Source organism: Labeo rohita, chromosome 11, assembly GCF_022985175.1.
Source record: "Labeo rohita strain BAU-BD-2019 chromosome 11, IGBB_LRoh.1.0, whole genome shotgun sequence".
NCBI classification, from domain to species: domain Eukaryota; kingdom Metazoa; phylum Chordata; class Actinopteri; order Cypriniformes; family Cyprinidae; genus Labeo; species Labeo rohita.
This window is the reverse complement of record NC_066879.1, coordinates 17,871,366-17,898,035: the sequence shown is the minus strand read 5'-3', so window position 1 is coordinate 17,898,035 and position 26,670 is coordinate 17,871,366. Positions and strand designations below refer to the sequence as shown.

The 26,670-nt window shown below is 39.4% G+C and overlaps 2 protein-coding genes and 1 long non-coding RNA gene across 3 annotated transcripts; 2 read left to right on the top strand and 1 right to left on the bottom strand.

The window, feature by feature from the left end:
* Positions 1-655: 655 nt before the first annotated feature.
* Positions 656-1,911, bottom strand: LOC127173316 (E3 ubiquitin-protein ligase RNF12-B). The gene is made up of 2 exons (XM_051123118.1): positions 1,550-1,911; positions 656-1,519 (listed from the first exon to the last, which is right to left on the bottom strand). The coding sequence occupies exons 1-2, from the start codon at positions 1,904-1,906 to the stop codon at positions 974-976; spliced, it is 903 nt and encodes a 300-aa protein (XP_050979075.1). The 5' UTR covers positions 1,907-1,911; the 3' UTR covers positions 656-973.
* Positions 1,912-11,333: 9,422 nt separating this feature from the next.
* On the top strand, positions 11,334-14,420 carry LOC127173426 (uncharacterized). Its single transcript, XR_007828749.1, has 4 exons — positions 11,334-11,425; positions 11,795-11,839; positions 13,453-13,503; positions 13,628-14,420. It is a non-coding gene; the product is annotated as an uncharacterized LOC127173426 (long non-coding RNA).
* Positions 14,421-17,276: 2,856 nt separating this feature from the next.
* LOC127173424 (uncharacterized) lies at positions 17,277-26,670 on the top strand. Its single transcript, XM_051123319.1, has 19 exons — positions 17,277-17,365; positions 18,030-18,329; positions 18,993-19,034; positions 19,212-19,262; positions 19,383-19,430; positions 19,531-19,584; positions 20,115-20,165; positions 20,233-20,280; positions 20,383-20,436; positions 20,962-21,012; positions 21,080-21,127; positions 21,234-21,284; positions 24,478-24,540; positions 24,624-24,642; positions 24,814-24,865; positions 24,960-25,032; positions 25,290-25,385; positions 25,674-25,723; positions 25,846-26,670. Exons 1-19 carry the CDS (start codon positions 17,311-17,313, stop codon positions 25,930-25,932), a joined length of 1,293 nt encoding a protein of 430 aa, XP_050979276.1. The 5' UTR covers positions 17,277-17,310; the 3' UTR covers positions 25,933-26,670.

The window sequence follows — 26,670 nt, the reverse complement described above, 5'->3', positions numbered from 1 at the left end:
TCTCACACTCGCCTTAATGAAGTTTTTTTTATCCTTATAGTTTTTCAGCTCCTGATGGAGGTTCAGTCTTACAGTAAGACATTAATGTAACCTAAACACTATAATTCCACATTTGTACAAAAAAAGTTTAATTTTCTAATACATTTCAGCATGTGTGATCAGTACGGTTTAGAACAACAGCAGACACATGAACCTATATGTCACGTTGTTGCTGCAGGATGGAAGACAGGATACAACGTACGGAACAAATCTAATTTTAATTACTTTCACGAGGAACAGACAGGAACACAGAGCGATATCCACACACGTAGAAACACACTAAACAATATGCAACAATATGCAACAATAAAGACCGACCGGGAACTAAACACAAGGAGGAACTTAAATACACAAACTAATCAGAACATACCCAGGTGAGGACAATGAAACACTCAGGAAGAAACAAGGAGGGCGTGATTAGGGTGACGAGAGGGCTGAGTCCAGGGAGCACATGGTGAAATCACAACAAAAACACACGATGACAAAAAGGATACGTGACATTACCCCCCCCTCTCACAGGGCGCGACTCGCGCCGTAACACATACACTGGGGTGGGGGGGTGGGCGCCCTGGAGGTCCGCGCCGGACAGACACCGGGTACTTAGGGGCGTACCTCCAGGGCGGATCAGGGAGTTCAGGAGGCCATGGCCGGACAGACAGTTCAGGTGGCCATGGCGGGTCTGGGGGCTCAGGAGGCCATGGCCGGGTAAACAGTTCAGGTGGCCATGGTGGATCTGGGGGCTCAGGAGGCCATGGCCGGGTAAACAGTTCAGGTGGCCATGGTGGATCTGGGGGCTCAGGAGGCCATGGCCGGGTAAACAGTTCAGGTGGCCATGGTGGATCTGGGGGCTCAGGAGGCCATGGCCGGGCAGATAGTCCAGGAGGCCATGGCTGAACAGGGGAGTAGCCCCCCCCCAAAATTTTCTTGGGGGAATTTACAGTACTGCCAGCCCTAGAGAGCGCTGGATGAAGCGCCGGCTCAGGAGGGCGCGCTGAAGGAGGAGCCGACTCAGGAGGGCGAGCTGGGCAGAGCTCCGGCTCTGGAGGGCGAGCTGGGCAGAGCTCCGGCTCTGGAGGGCGAGCTGGGCAGAGCTCCGGCTCTGGAGGGCGAGCTGGGCAGAGCTCCGGCTCTGGAGGGCGAGCTGGGCAGAGCTCCGGCTCTGGAGGGCGAGCTGGACTTTGTCTTGGCTTATGAAAAGCACCAGGAACTTGATTTGACTCAGGAGATGTAGCCATGACGTGACTTGACTCAGCCGTGACGTGACTTGACTCAGCCGTGACGTGACGTGACTTGACTCAGCCGTGACGTGACTTGACTCAGCCGTGACGTGACTTGACTCAGCCGTGACGTGACTTGACTCAGGAACCACAGCCGTGGCTTGACTTGGCTCAGTAGCTGCAGCTGCAACTTGACGTGACTCAGGAACTTGACTTGCCTCGGGAAACGCAGCTGCAATTTGACTTGATTCAGTAGCTGCAACCTGACTTGACTCGGGGAAAACAGCTACAACTTGACTTGACTCAGGAAGGCTGGGCGGAACCAGCGGAGGGTTAAGAAGGCTGGGCGGAACCAGCGGAGGATCAGGAAGGCTGGACGGAACCAGCGGAGGCTCAGGAAGGCTGGACGGAACCAGCGGATGCTCAGGAAGGCTGGACGGAACCAGCGGAGGCTCAGGAAGGCTGGGCGGAACCAGCGGAGGCTCAGGAAGGCTGGACGGAACCAGCGGAGGCTCAGGAAGGCTGGACGGAACCAGCGGAGGCTCAGGAGAATTAGGGGAGATAATAGGAGCAGTGAACTCCAGTGGGATTGCCCTGTCCATAATGTTCATTTCAGCAATCATGACTGGGGACTCAGGCTTGGGGGCCATCTTGGCTTGGGGCTCAGGAACAGAGGCCATCTTGGCCGGGGGCTCAGGAACGGAGGCCATCTTGGCCGGGGGCTCAGGAATGGAGGCCATCTTGGCCGGGGGCTCAGGAACGGAGGCCATCTTACGTGCAGATTCTGGTGTGGCGGCCATCTTGCGAGCAGGCTCTGGCGTGGCGGCCATCTTGCGAGCAGACGCTGGCGTGGCGGCCATCTTGCGAGCACGCGCTGGCGTGGCGGCCATCTTGCGAGCAGACGCTGGCGTGGCGGCCATCTTGCGAGCAGACGCTGGCGTGGCGGCCATCTTGCGAGCAGACGCTGGCGTGGCGGCCATCTTGCGAGCAGACGCTGGCGTGGCGGCCATCTTGCGAGCAGGCGCTGGCGTGGCGGCCATCTTGCGAGCAGGCGCTGGCGTGGCGGCCATCTTGCGAGCAGGCGCTGGCGTGGCGGCCATCTTGCGAGCAGGCGCTGGCGTGGCGGCCATCTTGCGAGCAGGCGCTGGCGTGGCGGCCATCTTGCGAGCAGGCGCTGGCGTGGCGGCCCGAGGGACAGGGCTCTGGGCGGTGGCCGGCGGATTAGAGCGCGGGGATGAGGCCGGCCGCATCGGGCTGAGGACAGCGGTGGAGCTCTGGAGGATGACTGGGGATTTGGGACTGGGCTGACGGTTCGAGCCGTTGATACGGTATGTGGAGGTTCTCGGCTTAGGGCAGGCGGGCACGTTGCGCTGTGTCTGGGAGGAGACTGGAGGATGAGACCTAATCGGACTCTGAACTTCTTCTACTTCAAAATCAGATCCGTTTAAATAGAGAATCAGATTGATTAGCTCGATCAAGGGGAAACTACAAGTGGGAAGCTCGCAGCGTATTGTCTCATCATCCAGCCCCAAAACAAACACAGCGCCAAGAGAAGTTTCGTGCCAGCCTACCTGGTGGGAGAGTTCGATGAATTCCTCCACATACCGTTCCAACTCACGACCGTCCTGCCGCAGTCTCCACAAAGCGTCCTCAGCCCAACTCATCTTCTCTTTATAAGGTCGGTCTTTCTGTCACGTTGTTGCTGCAGGATGGAAGACAGGATACAACGTACGGAACAAATCTAATTTTAATTACTTTCACGAGGAACAGACAGGAACACAGAGCGATATCCACACACGTAGAAACACACTAATCAACAATATGCAACAATAAAGACCAACCGGGAACTAAACACAAGGAGGAACTTAAATACACAAACTAATCAGAACATTCCCAGGTGAGGACAATGAAACACTCAGGAAGAAACAAGGAGGGCGTGACTAGGGTGACGAGAGGGCTGAGTCCAGGGAGCACATGGTGAAATCACAACAAAAACACACGATGACAAAAAGGATACGTGACACTATAACCATTTAAAAATTCATTATGATTAAACCAATGTTTGAGTTCCCGAAAATGAGAAGCCTTTATTAATTGGACTTGGTTGTGCAAACACGTTATTTTGAACATCCAGTTTTTATTTGCACATGTTCATAGGAAAATAACTGGTTTTTAATTCATTTAAATGTTTTTATTAAATTTTTTTTTTTTTATTATATGGCAGAAATAGTATGTGTAGTATGCCAGTATGCCATTTTAAAATCAGCTTGTGGGTACAAAAAAAAAAACTGTTGCATCTGGCCCGATCTGCCCTATGTCATAGTATGGCTGTGGATGCGGTCGTACAGTCTACACTTTTAACATGAATGGACTGCACAATATATTAAAAGATTTCCTGTGGTCTAATGGTTTAATCCTCTCATTGTGAGAGTCTTGGTTTGTCTCTGTTCTCACACTCGCTGTGATGGAGTTGTTCATCTTTATTGCTTTTCAGCTCCTGATGGAGGTTCAGTCCTACAGTAAGTGATTTGTGTTGTTAATTTGTTGATTAAATACTGTATGTGCACATTTGTAGTAGACAAAAGTGTTGTCTAAAATATTTCAGCATGTATGATTGTTAAATCAGGTTAAATGACTCTACTTGGTGTTTACATAATCAGAATCTGATAAATTTTTTGTTATATGACAATATTCTTGTAAATGTCAGTACATATATATTGTGGCATCATGCAACTTCCCAGAATAAACAGGCAGGAACAGCCAACGGCCTTTTTTTTTTTCCTGAACTTACAACCTAAAGCAAGGGTATCAGGAGGCGTCCTAACTTCCCAAAACACAAGAAAACACAGAGGCTTTTTAATATTTTTGTTTCTCCGTGAGCTCTCTCCCAGCTCCCCTTTTTCTCTTTATGAATTCCAAGTATATAAAACTGCTGACCAGAGATCTCCAAAATGGGGCGGGAACTCCGAAAGTGGGCAGAACCTCCAAAATGGGGCGGGGTCTTGTCGCGCAAAGACTTTCCCCATTGGCTCTGGCTTCAGCCTATCGTTATTGACTTGCATTTCAAAACTAAACTTTATAAACAAAATAAAATAAACTATGCTATATAAATAAATATGCTCAGTGAGAGCACAGCCCCAAAGCTCGTGGCCAGTGGTTAATGATATAAACGGGATTCTCCCTCGAGCCGTCCCAGTGAAGCGCAGGGGAAAGGTTTTACTCTATCGCTTTGTTTTAAGCAACGGGGACGTCCCGGTTCTTGAAATTCGCAGGGTAGGAGGGGGTAGTGATGCTGAATGTAACTAAAAAGGTCAAATTTTCTGGTGAGGTCCGGTTGGGGAGTTACAAAACGGCCCGACAATCTCATATTGCATAATCTTATTAACTGTTTATCTGCCACGCTATTCAGCCCCAATCCGGCCATGCAGTCAATTTCACTGGTTAAGTTAGGGTAAGGTGTGGGGTAGGTTTAGGGGTTAGCACTTGTGTAGCATAGTGTAGGTAATCAACACTGCGATTGACACAACCAATAAAATCTTTAGAATTAGCTGTGGGGCAGAGTTTGCGCTGAAGTGGATTGGGGGGGAAATTGTGCATGCATGTCATGTGCCTGTCTGTCAAAGGGAGGAAGCCACGCCCTGTTTTGGAGTTCCCTTCCCCATTTGGAGATCTCCAAGCTGCATTTATATACACCTCCTGAACTGGGCAACGCGCTCTCAATTTTTCCGCGCACCCTGACCCTCCCCTAAACTATTCCCCCCAGACGCCTCCCCCCATAGCAGATAATAAAGTGAACACATTTATAACGAGGAGCAACCGGCCTCAGCGCCACAATATTATCTGTTTTGGGTTGCTTCAGAATCTCCTTCTGTAAAAGTATTTCCAGATGTCATAAGAGAGTCCAGCTCAGTGTTTTTAGTATCTGCCACAGGCAATTGTAGTTGCATTTTTCATCAATGAATTTCTTAATTCATCCTTTGATTATGTTCTGGACCGCCATGTAGTTGCAAATTTTTTTGGCCCGACGCCAAACTTACTTGCCGAACCCTGTACTAAATGCACCTTGTGATATTGTTGAAACCTCTTTTCAGTCTCAACAGCGACCTCTATTGGTGAAACTCTGACAACTTCCACAAACATTTGTGAGTAAATAAGTTTATTAGAAAATTAGTTTAAATAAAAAAACAAGTACACAGAGGCATTTTGCTCATTTCACCTTAAACTGCTTCACTGTCAAAAAATTAGTGCGTTCACTGTGTTTTAGCTAAACTTTATAACCAACCATTTTCTCTGGTGACTGATTTACTGCATACTGTATAGTTTCATGTCTGTCGTATCACATCACACTCTGACACAATGCTGATTCTATCAGCTATTTTCACAGCAGCCTCTACTCTGCCTGATTCAACCAGAGACAGAAACGCATGTATATTTTTTATTTTGCACTGATATTAAATATGTGTTAAATGTTAAAAAAAAGAATTATAACACATTTATAAGACATAAAAACACAAACCTCGAAATGTCCTCCAATAGTTTAAGATCTTCAAATGAAATACAACTTAAAGGCAACATATACCATTTTTATTTTAACTGATGCATTAAAAAAAAAAGTAATTAAATATAGTCAGTTTTTTTATGATCCATGATCATCTGACCTGCTTGCTTTTGGTATGCATTTTTTTTTTTTTTGCATTAAGGAGCAAACATATACCTAATAAAGTGACAACTAAGTGTACATATGTGTGCATGAATTGACTAACCCATTCACTACTGAAGAAATGATGCATTGGGATCTTGTGGGAATCGCTTCACAGACATGGGATCTCAGGGTTTCGATCTTTTCTTTCTAGCGTTGATGACTTCCCTGAGGTCCTGTCTCTGCCTCGATCGAGGTCGCTGCCCGGCACCATGGCCTCTCAGTGGCGGGGCTCTAGCAGCTACGCTCGCCTTCTGATCTTGCCGCCAGCTAGGCAGCAGGCACAGGTTCAGGTGTGAGAGCGGAGGGACGCTTCCTGCTGATGTAGCACTCGAATGCTGCTGACTTATCCTTCGCCTCTCTGAATTTACGGACTACCATCTCAACGGCAGCTCTGAAAAGTCTGGATGGCGATACTGGGGCATCAAGGAGAAATGATCTGTCCTTCTCCTCTAGCCTCGACAGATTAAGCCACAAATGCCTCTCCGTGACAATAAGTGCTGCAAGAGAGCGGCCGATGGCACGAGCCGCTTGCTTGGACGCATGGAGGGCAAGATCGGACGAACGGCGGAGCTCCTCAGTTTCAGCCGGAGCCACACCCCCCACCGCATCAGTGTCCCTTAGCAGGTCCGCCTGGTAAGCCAGCAATACTGAAATAGTATGCAGAGCACCACCGGCCTGCCTGGCCGCTGCGTATGCCTTGCCCACGAGCTTAGATGTAAACCGGCATGGCTTCGAGGGCTAGGTAGGAGCCTTCCATGAAGATGCCTGGGAAGATGCAAGGAAGCCCGCAAGGGATTCCTCCATCTGAGGCATCTTCGTGTACCCGCTGTCTTCCAACCCCTTTATATTAGCATAATTAGACTTGCTGGGGGGAAGACGCGAGCAGAAAAGGGATTCCTCCATGACCTCAGCAGCTCGCTGTGAAGCTCAGAGAGGAATGGAAGGCTCGGAGGGAAGGAGCGTCTATGACCCGCTAGGATGCGCTCATCCAGGCAACTACTGGGAGCGCGTTCCTGCTTTTCCACCGACCAGTCCAGGCTTAGCCCCATACATACGTGTGTGACGGGGAGGAGGCGGGTTGAGAAGTAGCGTCCGCCTCGATCCCTGTCACGTCTATCTCCTCGGATCTAGACCGGCCCAGTAACATGCTCTCTGCCGAAACAGAGCCAAGCGTGAATGCAGCTGCTTCACCGTAAAGAAATCACAGTAAACACAGCCGGCTCCCTCGAGAGCCGACCGTGCATGCTGTGCCCCGAGACACATTACACATAGCTCATGGGGATAGCTGGGTGTAATAAATCTGTTGCATGGTGGAACACATTTCTTAAAATTACGCTCACTCATTGTCTTTTTTTTTTTTTCATATGCACACACAAACAAATGGCTCCTGAAGACAAGAAGCTGATGACATTTCCTACAGGTGCCCCTTTTATACTCGAGGTCGCACCAGTAGCACGTCATAGGCCAATGTCAAGTTTGTTGTCGTGTTTCCACATGCACTTCAGACACCTGTCCGCTGAAGGCATCCCCAAAGTGTCCTCTAGGGGATGCAGTGCGATGTTCCCATTATTCCCAATAGTCCGGGGTAAGTTTTTATTATTTTTATTATTATTTACTCATGTGAACCAATATAGAGGTAATGTTGTTTTTTTATATTTGAAGGACCTTTACCTTCAAACAAACAAACTGTGTAAAACGTGGCAAATAGTATAAACTGATCCTCATAATGTAATAATATAAGAAATACATATAATAAATCATGCAAATGAACTCTCTGTAATTCTGATAAATTATCTCCACAGTTTCAACATCAACCACCACTCAACAAACTACTACAACAACCATGAAAACCAGTGAGTAATTGAGTTTGTATATCAGTTATTCTTACTCCATTCTGAATGTCCTTATATGAATATTTGTTGAACATTTATTCATCTCTGCATCACCACATAACAAAATCGACTGTAATGTCCACTTCTGAAAGTAAAGCATACAGTAAAACTGGTAAGTTACTAATAACAACATTTCTGGTAATTCCATATTACATTTGAGAAATGATTCCCTTCTAAAAGTGATTTCCCTTACAATGTTATTTTTATATTAGTAGGCCACCAGTCCAAGACAAACCTGCTGACCAGCATGACAAAGGAAACCACTTGTGAGTTCATCCACTATTGCTCAATGATGAAAGTCACAGTGTAAAATGACTATGCTGGATTTAAAAGTCATATTAAATAATACAGATGGGGTCCATTTTCAAGGTTTAGATATGGGACATTCCACTGAATGCATTTTTCCATTCCACTGCAGTACGTTTCCATTTTTTTTTTTTAACATGTAAATGTACTAGACAGATGTGCTTTACCGTTGAGCTTGACTGTTATTTTTCACATTCCACTGCCCGTTTCGTTTTTTTTTTTTTTTTTTTTTTTTTTTATAGCAAAAACACATTAAGCAAATGTATCAGTGTTTTTTATTTTTATAAAATTGTATTATTTTTAACTAAATAAAATTAATATATTAATATCCACTTTATGATCATTGACCATCTGAACTGCTTGATTTTGTTTGCATTCTTTTATGCAGTTGCTTCCATATGATTATCTGATTACATTTTTTTGCATTAAGGAGCAAACATGCTTTATAAAGTGACCACTGAGTGTACAGCTATATGTCTGAAATCACCAAACTATTTACTATGGTATGCAGTAAAAATAAGCTTAAAAATGAACAAAGGTATGAGTGTGAGGTGTACACATGAATATTGCATATTTTGCTTTCTAGGTGGGGCACAGCAAGTAAAAGCAGCATAAATGCTTAATTAAAGGAATTGACACAGCACTGAAGTTGAATATTGAATCAATAGCAGCTGACATGGTTTTGGAGAGTTCATCCAGTAAAGAATTTGTCAGACTGATGCAAACGTATAACTTCTGAGTTTGTGACTTCTGAACTATTCATTATAAGAATCAACTCGTTTCTTTTGCTTGTGCATCCTACTACACTTGCAAGCACTGTTGATCTATAAACCTACACTTTAATCTGTAAATCAAACTTACGTCTGTCACATTTAGGTCCAAAGAATGTGATAAAAATATCCAAATTCCTTCCAAATAATGAAAGGACTTTATTAAAATAAACAAAACAGGTAACTCTATTAATGCTAAGCAAACAAAACAGTGTGTTACACACAAACAGTACCACACAATGAACTAATAAACTGAAGGGCTTAAATACACTAGAACTAATGAGATAATTAACTAAACAACTGGTGAACAGAATGAGAAACTAGGCCAAATGACAACAAAGGAAGACAGAACCCAAAACACAATGAAAACATGAAAACTGAACATAAGTGTTACAATGCCCACCTAAAACTTGTGACCCACTGTTTGAAAACCACTATAATAGAGTAAAGGTTTGCAGTGAACACAACTGTTTCATGATCACTCTCATCTTCATAAAACGGATTGTAGAAAGCATATATGGTTTCCTGTGTTCTGATGTGTTACTTCCTAATTCACCTACTGTGTGTCTTGTCTCTTTTCTCACACTCGCTGTAATGGAGTTGCTCATCTTCATCGTTTTTCAGCTCCTGATGGAGGTTCAGTCTTACAGTAAGTGATTTCTATTGATTAATGCTGATTAAATACTGTCCACAAGTGTTATTGTCTAAAATATTTCAACATGTTGATCATAAGGCTACATGTGAACATACATTATATATTTACATACTTTGTATATAATCAGCACTTGTCTTATTTGGGTTTTTAGAACCCCAAAATATGTAATTGCTGTCAGAATATTATTGTGCCTGTAAACATTGTCAGTTAAGAGATGTGAGGTAGTGATTGATCTCTTTCGGCATCATTTGTCTTTAAACAGATTTACTTCAGAACAGGGGCGTTTCTAGGATTTTAAAACATCCGGGGCTGGTGCCAAAACATCAGGGGCTAGTGGTAGTTGGTGGGAGCTCACATCATGCTCACATAAGATTTTGTTTGACACAAGTGGTTGAACCTGGATCCTTCTAGGGGGGTCCGGGGGCATTAAACCGGGACTATTAACAATAGTAAATAGTAATCACTGCAAATAGCAAACATATCCAAGTATTATAACAAAATTATAACATTACAAAAATATGTTAGACAAATAAAATAATACATTTGAAAATGTATTTATAACTGTAACAAATATATAGTTGGATGCAAAAATAGGGCCCTATTTTTTTCCCAAATTCCATTTTAGTTTATTTTTTTCAAATTCTGTTTTCTGTTTTCATTTTTCTGGTCTTCTTTTTAATGGTTAAATTACCGTCAATTTATCAAAAGTTAAGAAAAATTACATGTTTAGGACCCTATGAAATGTTTAACTTTTTTCTCACTTCACGTTTTATTGTTACCACATATGTTTTAGCATGTCTGTTTATTCGAATGCATAAAAACAACTTTTATTTATTTTTACATGCCTTATGGAATTCTGTGTTGTGTATTTTTCTGGTTATCAGATGAAGGTATAAAATATTGATTTAATTGATCTTTTAATGAAAATTATTAAACTATTTACTATTAAAATGTAAAACATGGAAGAAATATTGTGTTAAAAAAATATATACATTTTTATTAATTAATAGTAGTAGTAGTAGTAGTACGAGGCACGTACATTATACTGAATGATTAATAAAGTTAAACCGAACTTTTATTTTGACGGGTTGCCGACTTGCCGTGAATACTTTTAAATTTCTGTGTATATATTTGACGCTTGTTTTACTCAAATGAAACAGTGAAATGCTCATGAAGTGACTCTCAGAGCAGTTCTGGAGATGTTGTTAATGTATTTACGCCCTCATTTAGTGAAACGGCAGACGCTGAAATCACTGCGCGTGTCAGTATTACACGTATAGAAAACGAAACCGCGCATCCGCGCCGTTCATTCATAAAAAGACACGCAGAACATGCAGGATTCATATTTAAATAGTCTTTTGCAGCATAATATTTACAGATACCAGTCCATATCGCGACTTGATTTAAGTTTATGACCAACTTTTGATTAAATCATTCAAACTTTGTCAAATTCCATGGAAATCATAGGGCCATACAAAAAAACATTCGGGGCTGGAGTAAAAACTTTCGGGGCTCGAGCCCCGAATGATTAGCCCTAGCGACGCCCCTGCTTCAGAAACCCATCATCAGTGTTGGTAAAGATGACGACTTGCTCAGGATATCATGTGAAATACCACTTCCAGTCAGAGCTGATTTCATCTGTAGTCTCTACACTGAGGATGATGATCTTCTGTATAAACGTGACTCTCAGTGGAGTCAGTCTGGAGAGAATCTTTGTATGTTTTATTTAAGTCACAGTGAACTCTTGACACGATCAGTGAACAGCAGACAGCTGATCTGTGTTTATTCACTCAAGACTGAACCTGAGATCAGATCACCACACAGTGACACATACACCATCAGAGGTGAGTTATCACTGTATTACTGTTACAATTTTTAAAAATATGAATATGATTAGAGACACCTGTATAATTTATATTAGCCAATATAACTCTTATTTTAATTCTAATGATTTACTATGTAGGCCAGATGGATATTATGGAATGAAAAAAATAAATATAAAAATAAAGATGTCAATAAAAAAAAAAAATCATTGAATCAGTTGCTAATATGGATGTTTGTGGTGTTGTTTTCCCTCCAAAATGATATTAACAAAATGACTTAAAAAGACTGAAAGTAAAGGTTTTTGCAACTTTGTGAAGAATCACCTGTTTCTAATCTGAGATAATCTAATAACTATACGCATATTTGTATTTGTTGTGTGTTAATCTCAGCAGCGACCTCTACTGGTAAAACTTTGCCAACAACCACAAAAACAAGTGAGTAACCAGTGGGTTTTTTAAAGTGCCCCTTTTATGCTTTTTCAAATATGATCTTTCTGCAAAGTTGTGAAGCCGACAGTGCACGATAAATAAAGTTATTGTCTATCAAAAAAAAAAAAAAAAAAAAAGAGTCGGCTCCACTGATCTATATATAATGACTGGATCGCTCATTGCGTTCTAAACTGCCGTTAGGCCGTGAAGCCACCGGAAGTGACAGAGAGCACCATTGACTCACAGCTAACCCGCAGACCTAAAATCACCCGATTTTAAGCGTATCAGTCACACAGGACTAGTTTTTAGGATATGTGTATGTAAATTAATTTTTACTTAAAATGTTATCTGCAATGTTTATCGTTCTTTCGAGCAGGATAAGAGATGTTTTCCAATTGTTCAGGTGGGTGTGTCAGCTGCGCACTTGCCACACAGTTAACTGATCCAACACAAAATATACTTCTTTACGTAAGGAATTATGCAGGAAATATTAAACATGAATATATCTGGTATTAGTATCTGAAACTGATTCGAATATACAATAAATAATACAATACAAGCCTCTGTTACTATATTGCTCTATGTTGTATTGAAATTAAAATATTGGAAATAAAGCTTGATGTCTTTAAATCCGTACTATTATGTACTTAGTCAGCGTTCTCCAAGTTTGATTGAGCAACTTCTATTTCAAACTCTTAAAGATCGCTCAAATTCTATTATATTAGGTGCCTTAAATTACATTATCTGACAACACTAATGTTACCTGATTTCGCTCAATTTCGTCAATGAAAAGTCACAGCTGAGCTGCATCTCTATTCAAACACAGCTGTGTTCAGTTTATGAATGAACGTGCGTTTTTAAACGAATCTGAGTCATTGATTCAATTACCCATTCGATTCACTTGCTTCATTCCTGAATGAATGATTCCTGAATGAATAAAATCAGTGACGTACCGCCATTTGCTGACAGTATTAGTTTCATTTTTAAAGTGTCATTTTATCTTTTTAGTCATTTAAATCATTTAAATCATTACCTACAGCATAAACCGTGATTAACTGTACAAGGCAAATTATATGTATACAAAGCATAAATCTTTATTCAGATTTCAGAATGAGCATTTTGTCATTTGTAAACATGGTGAACATCCGATGTTTGATGTTTATCATGTTCCTCTGCTGTTCGCTCCTGTAATGTATATGAACGTAACTTTTTAATAAGCAGAGGTTATTCCAGACATTAAACAAATAACCGTTTACATGCTTAGGACGTTTGCGTTTTGAGAATGTACAGTGAGACTCAAATTCGAACACGAGTCGTTTATGAATCATTTATAAATGGGGTAAAATTAAATCTATTTTTGGAGAAAACCTAAGTGTTTTTTGACCTTGCATACATGTAAACCTGTTTTGGGAGTCTGTTAAAACAATATTAGCAACCTTTCAAATGGCATTATAGGGGCACTTTAATATATTTGTGTGAACCACTATAAAGGTGATTTCAAGTTACATCACTAGTATGAGACATATGTGTTTGAAGGACCTTTACTTTCAACAAACAAACTTTGCTTTAAAGTTTGACCTTGTAAACTGACCTTTAATTCTGATCAATTGTCTCTGCAGGTTCAACATCAACCACCACTGAACAAACTACTACAACAGCCATTAAAACCTGTGAGTAATTGAATTTGTGAAACAGTTATTCTTACTCCATTCTAAATGTCCTTCTAATGATTATTTGTTAAACATTTTTTATACTGTGTATCACCACATATTTCACAATGTTTTTTTTCAACAGCATCGACTGTAATGTCCACTTCTGAAAGTACAACATACAGTAAAACTGGCAAGTAACAAATAACAACATTTCTGGTTATTCCATATTAAATCTGAGAAAGGATTCCCTTCTGAAAGTGATTTCCCCTGCAATGTGTTATTTTTATAGGCCACCAGTCCAAGGCAAACCTGCCAACTAGCATGACAAAGTAAACTACAAATAAGTTCATCAGTGCTCAATGACAAAAGTCTCAGTGTAAAATGAATATGGTGGAGTCAAAAGTCATAATAAATAATAAAGCTGGGGTCCATTTTCAAAGTTTAGTCACAAGCATAAGCAGTCACATAATTCAACAATAATGTGCTTCATGATTATACTTTTTTTCCAACATGGTTATGGGCTGTTCACACGAATGCATTTTTCCATTCAATTGTGTTACTTTTTGTAATGAGGACTCGTCGGAAGCGTGTAAGATCCAAGTGTGAGCTTTTATTTACAGATCGTAGTCAGACAGGCAGGGTCAGTATCCAGACAAACAGAGTGACGAAGGCAACACAATAACGTAATCCACAAAACAGGCAGAGTCCAAAAACCAGGGAGAGCAGTCCAAAAGGTAACAAATAAACAAGGAAAGGAACAATAGCAAAAACTAGACAGAACTATGAATATAAAACAAAACCGTGGCAATGAAAACAGAGATAAACGCTTGGTAGAGTCCACAAGAGCAAAACAATACTTTACAGCTTCCTGTTTGAAAATGGCCTCCTTTTATTGCCACCAAACAGGAAGTTACCAATGAAGCAGCAGAGGGAGCAGCAATAGTCAGTCAGTGGGTGAGGGCTCCCTCTGCTGGCATGGCGTTACACTTTTCCATTGTTTTTATATGTAAATGCACTAAATGGATGTGCTTGACCATTGAGCTTGTGTCTTGTGTCTTGTCTTGTAAAAACATGGTGCCCAATTTAAAATTCAGCTTTTAAAGACTTGTCTCAAGACCTCATGCTTTTTTCCCCATTCCACTGCAAACGCTGTGAATATTATTATACTGTACGTCACTGTAAATTTCAAAATGTCTTTTCAACAGCATTAACTGTAATGTCCACCTCTGAAACAACATACAGTAAAACTGGTAAGTTACTGATAACACATTTACTGGTTATTCTAGATAATTTTAAATCTGAGAAAAGATTCCCTTCTGAAATGTTATTCCCCTTGTGATATATTAGTTTTATATTAGTAAACCTCCATTCTAAAACAAAACTGCCAACAAACATGACAAAGATTCATCTACTTTTCCTCAAATGGTAAAAGTATACATATTATATAGTATAATTTTAAAAACCTGCACATAATTCATCTGATTTAGTGCAATTATCCATATTCACTCCCTTATCACAATATAAACATGGTTTAAATAATAATAATAATTAATAATGCAATTTAATTACATAATGTAATTTAATTTATAATTTAAAAAAATTATAATTAAAAAAAAGTATTATTTTCTTTTCACAGACTCAATGCTTTATTTCTGTCTGGACTCTACATAATTTGTATGTACCGCTATACTAGTAAGTACAATATACAGGTTTAGTTGTGCATAAACTGAACTCCATGATATGGAAACATATAATAATAAAGTCTGTATCTCTGCAGGTTCTGCTGATGTTCTCACAGAGCTGAACTACACCTCCTGCCAGATGGAAACAACATCTCTAATAACTTCCCCTGTGTGCTCCTCAAAACATGGATGACCTGTTTACTTTCTTTTACTTTTGCTCATACACATTGCTTTTAACATGCACACAAATCCCAACAATAAAGTTGTTATTTTTATTGTTATTTTTTAACTAAATAACATTAATTTATTATTATGTACTTTATGATCATTGACCATTTTTGTGCCTTATAAAGTGACCACCGAGTATACAGCTCTGTGTGAAATCAATAAACTATGCTATAAAAATAAGGTTAAACATGAACAAAGGTATGAGTGTGAGGTGTACACATGAATACTGCATATTTTGCTGTCTTGGTGGCACAGCAAGTAAAAGCAGCCTAACTGTTTTATTAAAGGACTTTAATACTTACATTTTATTAAGTTAAATATTGAATCAATAGCAGCTGACATGCTTTCGGAAAGTTAAGTCAAGAATTTGTCAGACTGATGAAAACTTCTGAGCAGTGTTGGGCAGTAACGCATTACTTTGTAACGCGTCACTGTAATTTGATTCTTTTTTTTTTTTAGTAACGGAGTAATTTAGCGTTACAGTTTCCAAAATTAATAATTAGAGTATAGTTACAAGCATGCGTTACTGCTGCATTACATCATTGCCGACAATTATCATCTAGATTGTAAAAAGGGTGTTGGCTAGCACACGTGACGTCCTCTGAGACCTGCTTTGACTGGTAAGCGCCTATGAGGCAGATTCTACCAATGAAAACATAGCATGGGGAGAGGAAAGTACGCCTTCTGTAGCTGGAAAAACAATCATTATTTTGAGTTTATTTCTGTCAAACAGAAAAATAAGACAAAATAAAACAAATGAATTGCTATTCATGTATTGCACAAAAGCAACAAGAACAAGTAATATAAAACAAAAACAATTAGCACGCGGAAGCATAGGCAGAGTTATCTATTGTCTATTATCTATCTATTTATAACACGTATTTGCAGCGTTAAACAATGTTGATTTCTGGAATGCAATGGACAACCAGAGAATCCACTCACCGCTCAAAATTCTGTGCATTTTGCAACCACGCATGCAGCAGCCTATTGCTTTTAGTAAAAATAACAGTGGTTCGTGAATGTTGATGCTTTAATAACAAATATTTTATCAGAAGTGTTTATGCTGGGATGTTAGGCAACACACAAACTTACAATTTCAAGTAGATTTCGTGGATGTACAGAAAAAAAGTACTCAGAACTCAGAGTCATTTGTTTGTGAATTCTGTACTTGCAAGCACTGTGAGAAACACTGGTGAAATCTGTAAATCAAAAGAGTTCCAACCCTGTTGAAAAAAAACAGCATATGCTGGTTAGGTATGTTCTGAAGCATGGCTGCTGGTTTAAACTGGTTTAAGATGGTCATGAGCTGGTTTAAGCTGGTCATGTGCTAGTCCTAAACCGGTCCTTAGCAACTATCTCCTGCCCAGGATCAGCTTAAACCAGCTCAAACCAGCAGCCACGTTCAAAATATACCTAAATATACCTATATTTCCCTGTTTTTTTAACAGGGAAATAACAAAAAGTCATAGTTAAACAAAACAACACAACACAGGTAACTCTATTGACGATGAGCAAACAAAACAGTGTCATACACAAAAACAATACTAGACAACAAACTAAAGGAACAGAAGGCCTAAATACACTGGAACTGATGACATAACCAAACAACTAGTGAAAAGAATCAGAAACTAGGCCAACGGAAGACAGGACCCAAAACACAATGAAAACATGATAAAAACTGAACATAAGTGTTACAATGTCCACCTAAAACTTGTTAATTAAACTTGCGACCCACTGTTTGAAAACCACTATACTAGAATAAAGGTTTGCAGTGAACACAACTGTGCATGTGAGTCTCACGATCACTCCCATCTTCATAAAACAGACTGTAGAAAGCATATCTGGTTTCCTGTGTTGTGTTACTTCCTAATTCACCTACTGTGTGAGTCTCGTCACTTTTCTCACACTCGCTGTAATGGAGTTGCTCATCTTCATAGTTTTTCAGCTCCTGATGGAGGTTCAGTCTTACAGTAAGTGATTTCTATTGTTTAATGCTGATTAAATACTGTCCACATGTGGGTTGAACAAAGTGTCATTGTCTAAAATATTTCAACATGTTTATCATAAGGCTACATGTGAACCTACCCGACATATTCATTTTGCAGTTGAATACTTTGTATATAATCAGCACTTGTCTTATTTGGGTTTTTAGAACCCCAAAATATGTAATTATTGTCAGAATATTATTGTGCCTGTAAACATTGTCAGTTAAGAGATGTGAAGTAGTGATCGATCTCTTTCGGGTTGTTACGGAATCTCCTACTGTAAAAGTATCTCCAGATGTCATAAGAGAGTCCAGCTCAGTGAAGATCAGCTGTGAGACGCCAGCAGATGTTACAGTGAATCAGTGTTATTTCAACACAAACAGAGCAGAAAAGACTGTAAAAGTCAGTCCATCATGTGAGCTCGAGCTCACTGGTGCTGAAGTGCTCAGATGGGCAGCTGTAAAATCACCTGTTTCACTCGACATTAACTGTTACTACACAATACATGAGCGAGGCATTAATAAACCATCATCTGTTTCTCCTTTTGCCACAGTGATGGTTCTAAGTGAGATATTTCTCTGCTGTTCTTGTGGTTTGGAAACCATTATGGCCCGGGGTTTTAGTAACTGGATCATTTGTCTTCAAACAGATTCACTTCAGAAACCCATCATCAGTTTTAATGGCGATGATGTCCAGTCCATCATATCATGTGAAATACCACTTTCAGTCAGAGCTGATTTCATCTGTAGTCTCTACACTGAGGATGATGATCTTCTGTATCAACGTGACTCTCAGTGGAGTCAGACTGGAAAGAATCTTTGTATGTTTTATTTAAATCATAGTGAACTCTTCACACGATCAGTGAACAGCAGACAGCTGTCCTGTGTTTATTCACTCAAGACTCAACCTGAGATCAGATCACCATACAGTGACACATACACCATCAACGGTGAGTTATTACTGTATTACTGTTATGATTTTTAAAAATATGAGCATATAATTAGAGACACCTGTATAATTTATATTAGCCAATATAATTCTTATTTTAATTCTAATGATTTACTATGTAGGCCAGATGGATATTATGGAATGAAAAAAATAGATATAAAAATAAAGTATCTAAAAAAAAAAAAAAATCTGCATCTTCAACAAAGAAATATGAAAAAAATATGACTGTGTAAGATGTCTGGATGTATATCCTTATAAAGACTCTTTCAATAGGCTGAAATGAAATGACAAATAAACAAAATAAAGGAAAGAGCTAAATGTCCTTTTCAGAAAAATACATAACCACAGTGTGACTTTGACAAGTGAACAACTGAATACATTTAGGCAGAAAGGAAGAGCTGCTTGAGCTAATCATGTGATAAAAGTTCAGATGTCAGAGATCCAGACTATGTCTGACAAATTTATGGAAACTTGAATTCACTGAATCAGTTGCTAATATGGATGTTTGTGGTGTTGTTTTCATGCCAAAATGATACTAACAAAATGACTAAAAAAGACTGAAAGTAAAGGTTTTTGCAACTTTGTGAAGAATCACCTGTTTCTAATCTGAGATAATCTAATAACTATACGCATAATTGTATTTGTTGTGTGTTAATCTCAACAGCGACCTCTACTGGTAAAACCTTGCCAACAACCACAAAAACAAGTGAGTAACTAGTGGGTTTTTTAATATATTCATGTGAACCAATATAGAGATGATTTCAAGTTACATCACTAGTATGAGAAATATGTATTCAAAGGACCTTTACTTTCAACAAACAAACTTTGTTTTAAAGTTTGACTTTGTAAACTGACCTTTAATTCTGAGCAATTGCCTCTGAAGTTTCAACATCAACCACCACTAAACATACGACTACAACAACCATGAAAACCTGTGAGTTACTGAATTTGTAAATCAGTTATTCTTACTCATTCTGAATGTCCTTATAATGATTATTTGCTGAACATTTAATATACTGTGTATCACCACATATTTCACAATGTTTTTTAACAGCATCGACTGTAATGTCCATTTCTGAAAGTACAACATACAGTAAAACTGGTAAGTAATGAATAACAATATTTCTGATTATTCCATATTAAATTTGAGAAATGATTCCCTTCTGAAACTAATTCCCCATGCAATGTTATTTTTATATTAGTAGACCACCAGTCCAAGACAAACCTGCCAACCAGCATGACAAAGGAAACCACACGTAAGTTCATCTTCTGTTGCTCAATGACAAAAGTCACTGTAAATATGCTCGAGTCAAAAGTCATAATAAATAATAAAGCAGGGGACCATTTTCAAAGTTTATTTGGTAAGCAGAGTATGGTAAGCAGTAAGACTTAGAGAATTCAGCAATGATATGATTCATGATTATGCTGCTTTTGTCAACATGGTTATGGGCCGTTCACACAGAATGCATTTTTCCATTCCATTGCACTACTTTTCCATTGATTTTATATGTAAATGCACTAGATGGATGTGTTTGACCTTTTGCACTTTTGTCTTGTGTCTTTTGCAGTGTCTTGTGTGACACAGAGTTGTAAAAACACAGCACTAAATGTAAAATTCAACTTAAAAAAAAAAAAAAAAAAAAAAAAAAACGTTGAGAACTTGCATTTTTTTTTCCATTCCATTGCCCACGAGTTTTTCAAAGCAAAAATGCATTCTGTCTGAATGGCCCAAACAGCTACATTTACTATACTGTACATTACTGCAAATTTTACAATGTCTTTTCAGCAGCATTAACTGTAAAGTCCACTTCTGGAACAACAACACACAGTAAAACTGGTAAGTCACTGATATATACACTTAATATACTGTGTGTCACCACATATTTCACAATGTTTTTTAACAGCATCGACTGTAATGTCCATTTCTGAAAGTACAACATACTGTAAAACTGGTAAGTAATGAATAACAATATTTCTGATTATTCCATATTAAATTTGAGAAATGATTCCCTTCTGAAACTGATTCCCCATGCGATATGTTATTTTTATATTAGTAGACCACCAGTCCAAGACAAACCTGCCAACCAGCATGACAAAGGAAACCACACGTAAGTTCATCTTCTGTTGCTCAATGAAAAAAAGCCCCTGTAAATATGCTCGAGTCAAAAGCCATAATAAATAATAAAGCAGGGGACCATTTTCAAAGTTTATTTGGTAAGCAGAGTATGGTAAGCAGAAAGACTTAGAGAATTCAGCAATGATATGATTTATGATTATGCTGCTTTTGTCAACATGGTTATGGGCCGTTCACACAGAATGCATTTTTCCATTCCATTGCACTACTTTTCCATTGATTTTATATGTAAATGCGCTAGATGGATGTGTTTGACCTTTTGCACTTTTGTCTTGTGTCTTTTTCAGTGTCTTGTGTATGACAAGGTGTTGTAAAAAAACAAAGCGCTCAATTTAAAATTCAACTTAAAAAAAATTAAATGTCAAGAACTTGCACTTTTTTCCAATTCCATTGCCCACGTCTTGAGTTTTTCAAAGCAAAAATGCATTCTGTCTGAATGGCCCAAACAGCTACATTCACTATACTGTACATTACTGCAAATTGTACAATGTCTTTTCAGCAGCGTTAACTGTAAAGTCCACTTCTGGAACAACAACACACAGTAAAACTGGTAAGTCACTGATATATACACTTAATATACTGTGTGTCACCACATATTTCACAATGTTCTTCAACAGCATCGACTGTAATGTCCACTTTTGAAAGTACATCATACAGTAAAACTGGTAAGTAACGAATAAAAATATTTCTGGTTATTCCATATTAAATTTAAGAAGTGATTCTCTTCTGAAAAGTGACTTCCCTTGCAATATGTTATTTTTATATTATTAGGCCACCAGTCCAAGACAAACCTGTCAACCAGTATGACAAAGGAAACCACGTGTAAGTTCATCTACTATTGCTCAATGATAAAAGTCTCAGTGTAAAATGAATATGCTGGAGTCAAAAGTTATATTAAATATTAAAGCTGGGGTCTATTTTCAAAGTTTATTTGTAAGTATGGTAAGCAGTAGAACGCAGAGAATTCAACAATGATGTGATTCATGATTATGCTGCTTTTGTCAACATGGTTATGGGCCATTCATACAGAATGCATTTTTATATGTAAAAATATCAAATTTCCACTACTTTTCCATTGATTTTATATGTAAATGCACTAGATGGATGTGCTTGACCTTTTGCACTTTTGTCTTGTGTCTTTTTCAGTGTCTTGTGTATGACAAGGTGTTGTAAAAACAAAGCGCTCAATTTAAAATTCAACTTAAAAAAAATTAAATGTCAAGAACTTGCACTTTTTTCCAATTCCATTGTCCACGTCTTGAGTTTTTCAAAGCAAAAACACATTCTGTCTGAATGGCCTCAAACAGCTACATTTACTATATTGTACATTACTGCAAAATTTACAATGTCGTTTCAGCAGCATTAACAGCAACGTCTATCTCTGAAACAACAACACACAGTAAAACTAGAAATAATTTCAGAAATTATTTCCTTCTAAAAGTGAAATATGATTGCGATATGTTATTTTTATATTGATTGATATATTGATATATTGATTGACCGTCATTCCACAACTAAACTGCCAACCAGCATGACAAAACATACCATGAGTAAGTACACTAAATAATGATGCATTTCATGATTATGCTGTGTTTTCCAGCAGGGTTACTACTTGCATTGTTTTTTTTTCTCTATTTGAATACTATAACTACTGTTACGGGTGTAGTGCTGGATGGACGAGTCGAGAAACAAGATACGATACAAACAAATAACAATTTAATATAAATCTTCGTAGGAACAGGCAGGAACAGGCAGGAACAGGCAGGAACACAGCAATACATCCACACACATCAAATCAACATTAAGGACCGACAGGGAACTCATGACAAAGACAGATATATAAAGGCTAACTAATAATGACAGACAGGTGAACCAGATAACGCTAACAGGGACTAAACCAAAGTAGACAGATCGACGGGGGGAGACAATGGGAGAAACTAAGACTACAAACAGACAGAACTGTGACATTACGCCCCCCTCCAAATAGGCGCGTCCTCGCGGCGTAGAAAACAAAAAACAAAACAGACAAGAGGGGCGAAAAAACAGCAGAAAAACAGAGTCCATGTGGGAGGAGGCTTCGGCGGAGGACGGAACCCCGGGAGGGGGACAAAAAACAGAGTGATAAGGGCAAAAAACACAGTCCAAGGCGGTGACGATGGTGGGAGGAGCCAGGGAGGAAACAGGAGGGACCCGGAGCAGGAGGAACCTAGCAGGACCCAGAACACAGCCATGATGACCCACGGTGGAGCCGATGGAGGGAGGAGCCATGGTGGAAGAAGGGCTGACGACTCCATGGGGCCGACCGACAGAGGCAGAGCAGCTGGTGAAGGAGCCCGAGGCGGAGATGAAGAGCCGAAGATCCAGGGCGACACTGAGAGCCGTGGTGGAGCCGCAGGGTCGGAGGGCCGAGGCGGAGTTCTGGACTCTGAGGCTGGAGGCGGAGATGAGGGATCCTCCAGCCCTGACGCCGATGGAAGCTGGCGGACCCGCGGCGAGCCCACTGCACAGGTGGAAGACTGAGGGTGAGCAGAGGGGCTGTCAGGGGACAGCGGTGAGCAGACAGATGTTGACATAGGCAGAAGAGGGAGGGTGGGTGGGGATTCCATACAGGCAGGCATAACGTGACAGGTAGATATTTCTGTAAAGAAGTCTATTTAATTCCCTAGAGTTATTCTCTAGATCTTCCGTAGAAAAGTCAATCAAGTCCCCAGAGTTATCATCCAGCTCACCCCCAGCAGTGGTGCAGTGGGCAGGGCTCTCCATAGCCCTCACTTGCTCCATGTTGCACTCCCCCGTCACGGTAGATGTAGCCGGCTCTCGCACCTGATCGGACGTGTAGGGCTCTGTCGCTCGTGGCTCTGGCTCGTCATCCGCGGTGGGCTCGGGCTCAAACTCCGCGTGTCGGGGTGCTGGTTGGCTGGGCTCTGGGTCTTGAGTGGGGCTGGTGTCATCCTCCGCGGTCAACGAAGATCTACAGGACACCAGCACCCACTCGATGTAGTCGGCGAAGCTCTCTCGTGGACCCTCCCCGGACAGCTGCGCTTTCGTGGCGATGTTCAGTCCTGCACGGTAAAATGTGCAAAGGCTGCTGTCCGGGTAGTGTGTGAGTGGTACGAGGTGGACAAAGTCTCTAGTGTGGTCCACGAGAGAGCGATTCCCCTGCTCCAGGAGAAGGAGGAGGACGGCGGGGTTATCCATAACGAAAAACAAAAAAAAACAAACACTGAGAAAAAAACGGAAAAAATAAAGCAGGGAAACGCCGGGGATAAACTGTTTCGGTCGGTCCTTCTGTTACGTTTGCTGGTGCTGGATGGAAGACAGGATACAACGTACAAAACAAATCTTATTTTAATTACTTTCAAGAGGAACAGGCAGGAACACAGAGCGATATCCACACACACTGAAACTCAAATCAACATTAAGGACCGACAGGGAACTCATGACGAAGACAGATATATAAAGGCTAACTAATAATGACAGACAGGTGAACCAGATAACGCTAACAGGGACTAAACCAAAGTAGACAGATCGACGGGGGAGACAATGGGAGAAACTAAGAATACAAACAGACAGAACTGTGACGACTACATACTGTGGCACTGTTTTTTATGCAGTTTCCATCACTACCTCTACTCCGCCTGGTAACAGCACAATATCAGAAAAGAGCAAGTACTGTAGATGCAAAGTTCGCAAGCAAATGCCAAAATTGTTATGCTTAAAAATTATACAAAGTGTCAGGTCATAAAGGATGAACATGGAGTGTTTAATCCAAAATATGTGTTTGTTTGTTTACTGGGAAAACCACAGTGATGTAGATGTCACTGCATTTTTAACCCTGGCTTACAGACTTACACATATGCAATATAAATGCTTCTTTAAGATCACACATCATACAAATTCATTAAAAAAAAAAAAGTTCATTTTGGATCTATCAGTAGTCAGGTGGACTGATGTATCTGAAACAACCAAATTAAACATAATACTGATAAACATGGATAAAAATGTTGGTTTATAGTGCTGGTTTTCACTGGTGTTGCTGTGATTGTGACTGGACTCATCTGTCTGTGCTGGTTTGCAAGTAAGTATTTTAATGCCAATGTCAATTTTATATTTAAATTAATACAAATTGAATATATAATGCATTAACTCATTGTTTTCTAGGTAAAAAAAGAAGAAAACAGTAAGTTTTTCTTTCATGCATTCAATTTAGTAGTCTGTGACATGTATTGTAGGTTGTTGTTTTTTTTCCAAAAAAAAAAAAACATTTTTGTAGTCTAACAGCTGTAAATGTTTAGCTTCTAATGTGATATTTGCATAAAAATTGCCATAAAGATCAATATTTGATTCTTAGAAATAAAACTAGATCAAAAAAACCTGATGTGAACAGTCAAGGAATTGGTATGGTGAGTGTATAATATTTACAATAATAAATATTTATATTAAACTATAAGAACTGTCATAAGGGACTTGACCTTAATTATTAATTATGTTATCTAGAGTTGTTCTGAACCTGCACAGATATATTCTCTGATCACTTCTGTACCAGCCACATCTCAGCCCATATCTGCAGGTAAGAGAACATCATTCTCATGAAATGATCTCAGAAAAATTAAAAACATAGTAGCTAACAAATGTCACCATGTGAGCTTGAAGTTTCTCTTTCAAGTCTTCAGCAGATCAGTATTATTAGCCACATCTTCTATTAAAGAAACATTTCACACAAAAATAAAAAAAAATTGCCATAAATGTCTCATAAAGGACAACAAACAACTTAAGCTCTATATTCCAAGTTTTTAATACCCTGTTCACCATGCTGTTCTTTCAAAGGATTTGAACACCCAAAATCACAACAGGACAGCACAGCAGATCCCACAGACACTCGCTCTGCCATTACATCTATAAATCCAATTTACCAGCCCTCAGGTAATGATGTTTCTTTCATTAAAATGGTCATATCATGAAGAATCAAATCTTTGCTCTTTTCACACAAGAGATGTTAATACAGACCTACTATAAAAACACACTATGGTTTCACAACTTGAAACTTCCTCTACAGTCCAAAAACAGCTTTTTGCATAAAATGAGTTCGAGAAGAGATTATACTAATGTGCAAAGTGTCAAACCTTTATGACAAAGAGCTTGTTCTTCAAGGTTAACATATGTTTTTTAAATTGATATGACTGGTTTAAACGCTTCTGCATTGCATTACAGATGTTTTGGTCGATAAACAGCAGAAACAAGAAAATGAGAAGGAAAATGAGGTATGTGTGAACATTCCTACATACCAAACCCACATAACTAAATTAGACATCCATTATTAAAAAAAACACTAACAGATTAACTTCCTTTGAGTCTTTTCTGTCTTTCTTTCTTCTTCCTTAAGAATGTTTATCATCTGTACTCCACAATCCCTGACAAACCAGTTCACTCAAACGCAGATCAAGTCTACAGTTTGCTGCAGATGAACTGATGTGTCTGAAGTCTGGTTTTATTATGTAGAGCCACTATAAGTAAAGCATCTTTATTTGCAGACAAATAGGTGTTTACTTTCATTAATCAGTGCTTGGTGTGGAACATACTGTGACCTATTGAATATCCAGAGCATCTACTCTGTCAAGCCCCACTGGTGCAATACCACATTGTAAAAATAGCCTGTGCATTCAGTAAGAACTAAAACGCAATGATGAATTAAAAAGTTTTTCTTCTTTTTCTTTGTAGTATTCTGTAAAAAAAAAAAAAAAAAAAAAAAAAATGTTAAGATCAGTTTTTCAAGGTCCATTATGTGTCGTTAGCTTACATCAGAGATGACTAACATCCTGTATTTAGCTTTAGAAAATGCCTTTCCTATGATGTGATTGTTTCCAATAAGTGAGATGTTCAGAATCATGTTCTGCAATGTTTTTCATGAGTGGTTTAGTTTGTACACTAGTCCTAAATTATATGGACTCCTTATAGATAGCAGGTGTCATTTTGGAGTCTCCAAGTGACCTTTTTGAAAAGACTGCTACATTTTCTTACATTTAATATAGATTTTTGTACAGTTTAATCATTCTCAAACTTGTAACAGAATTTAAAAATGTATCTTCAAACATATCTTTACATATGCTTTAGGCCTTTAAAAGTACTGTAGCTATTATTCTTGTTCTAGCTCTGATCTGTTACATGTAAACGCTACATTTGCACATGTCTGTGAGTGTGATCTAATGAT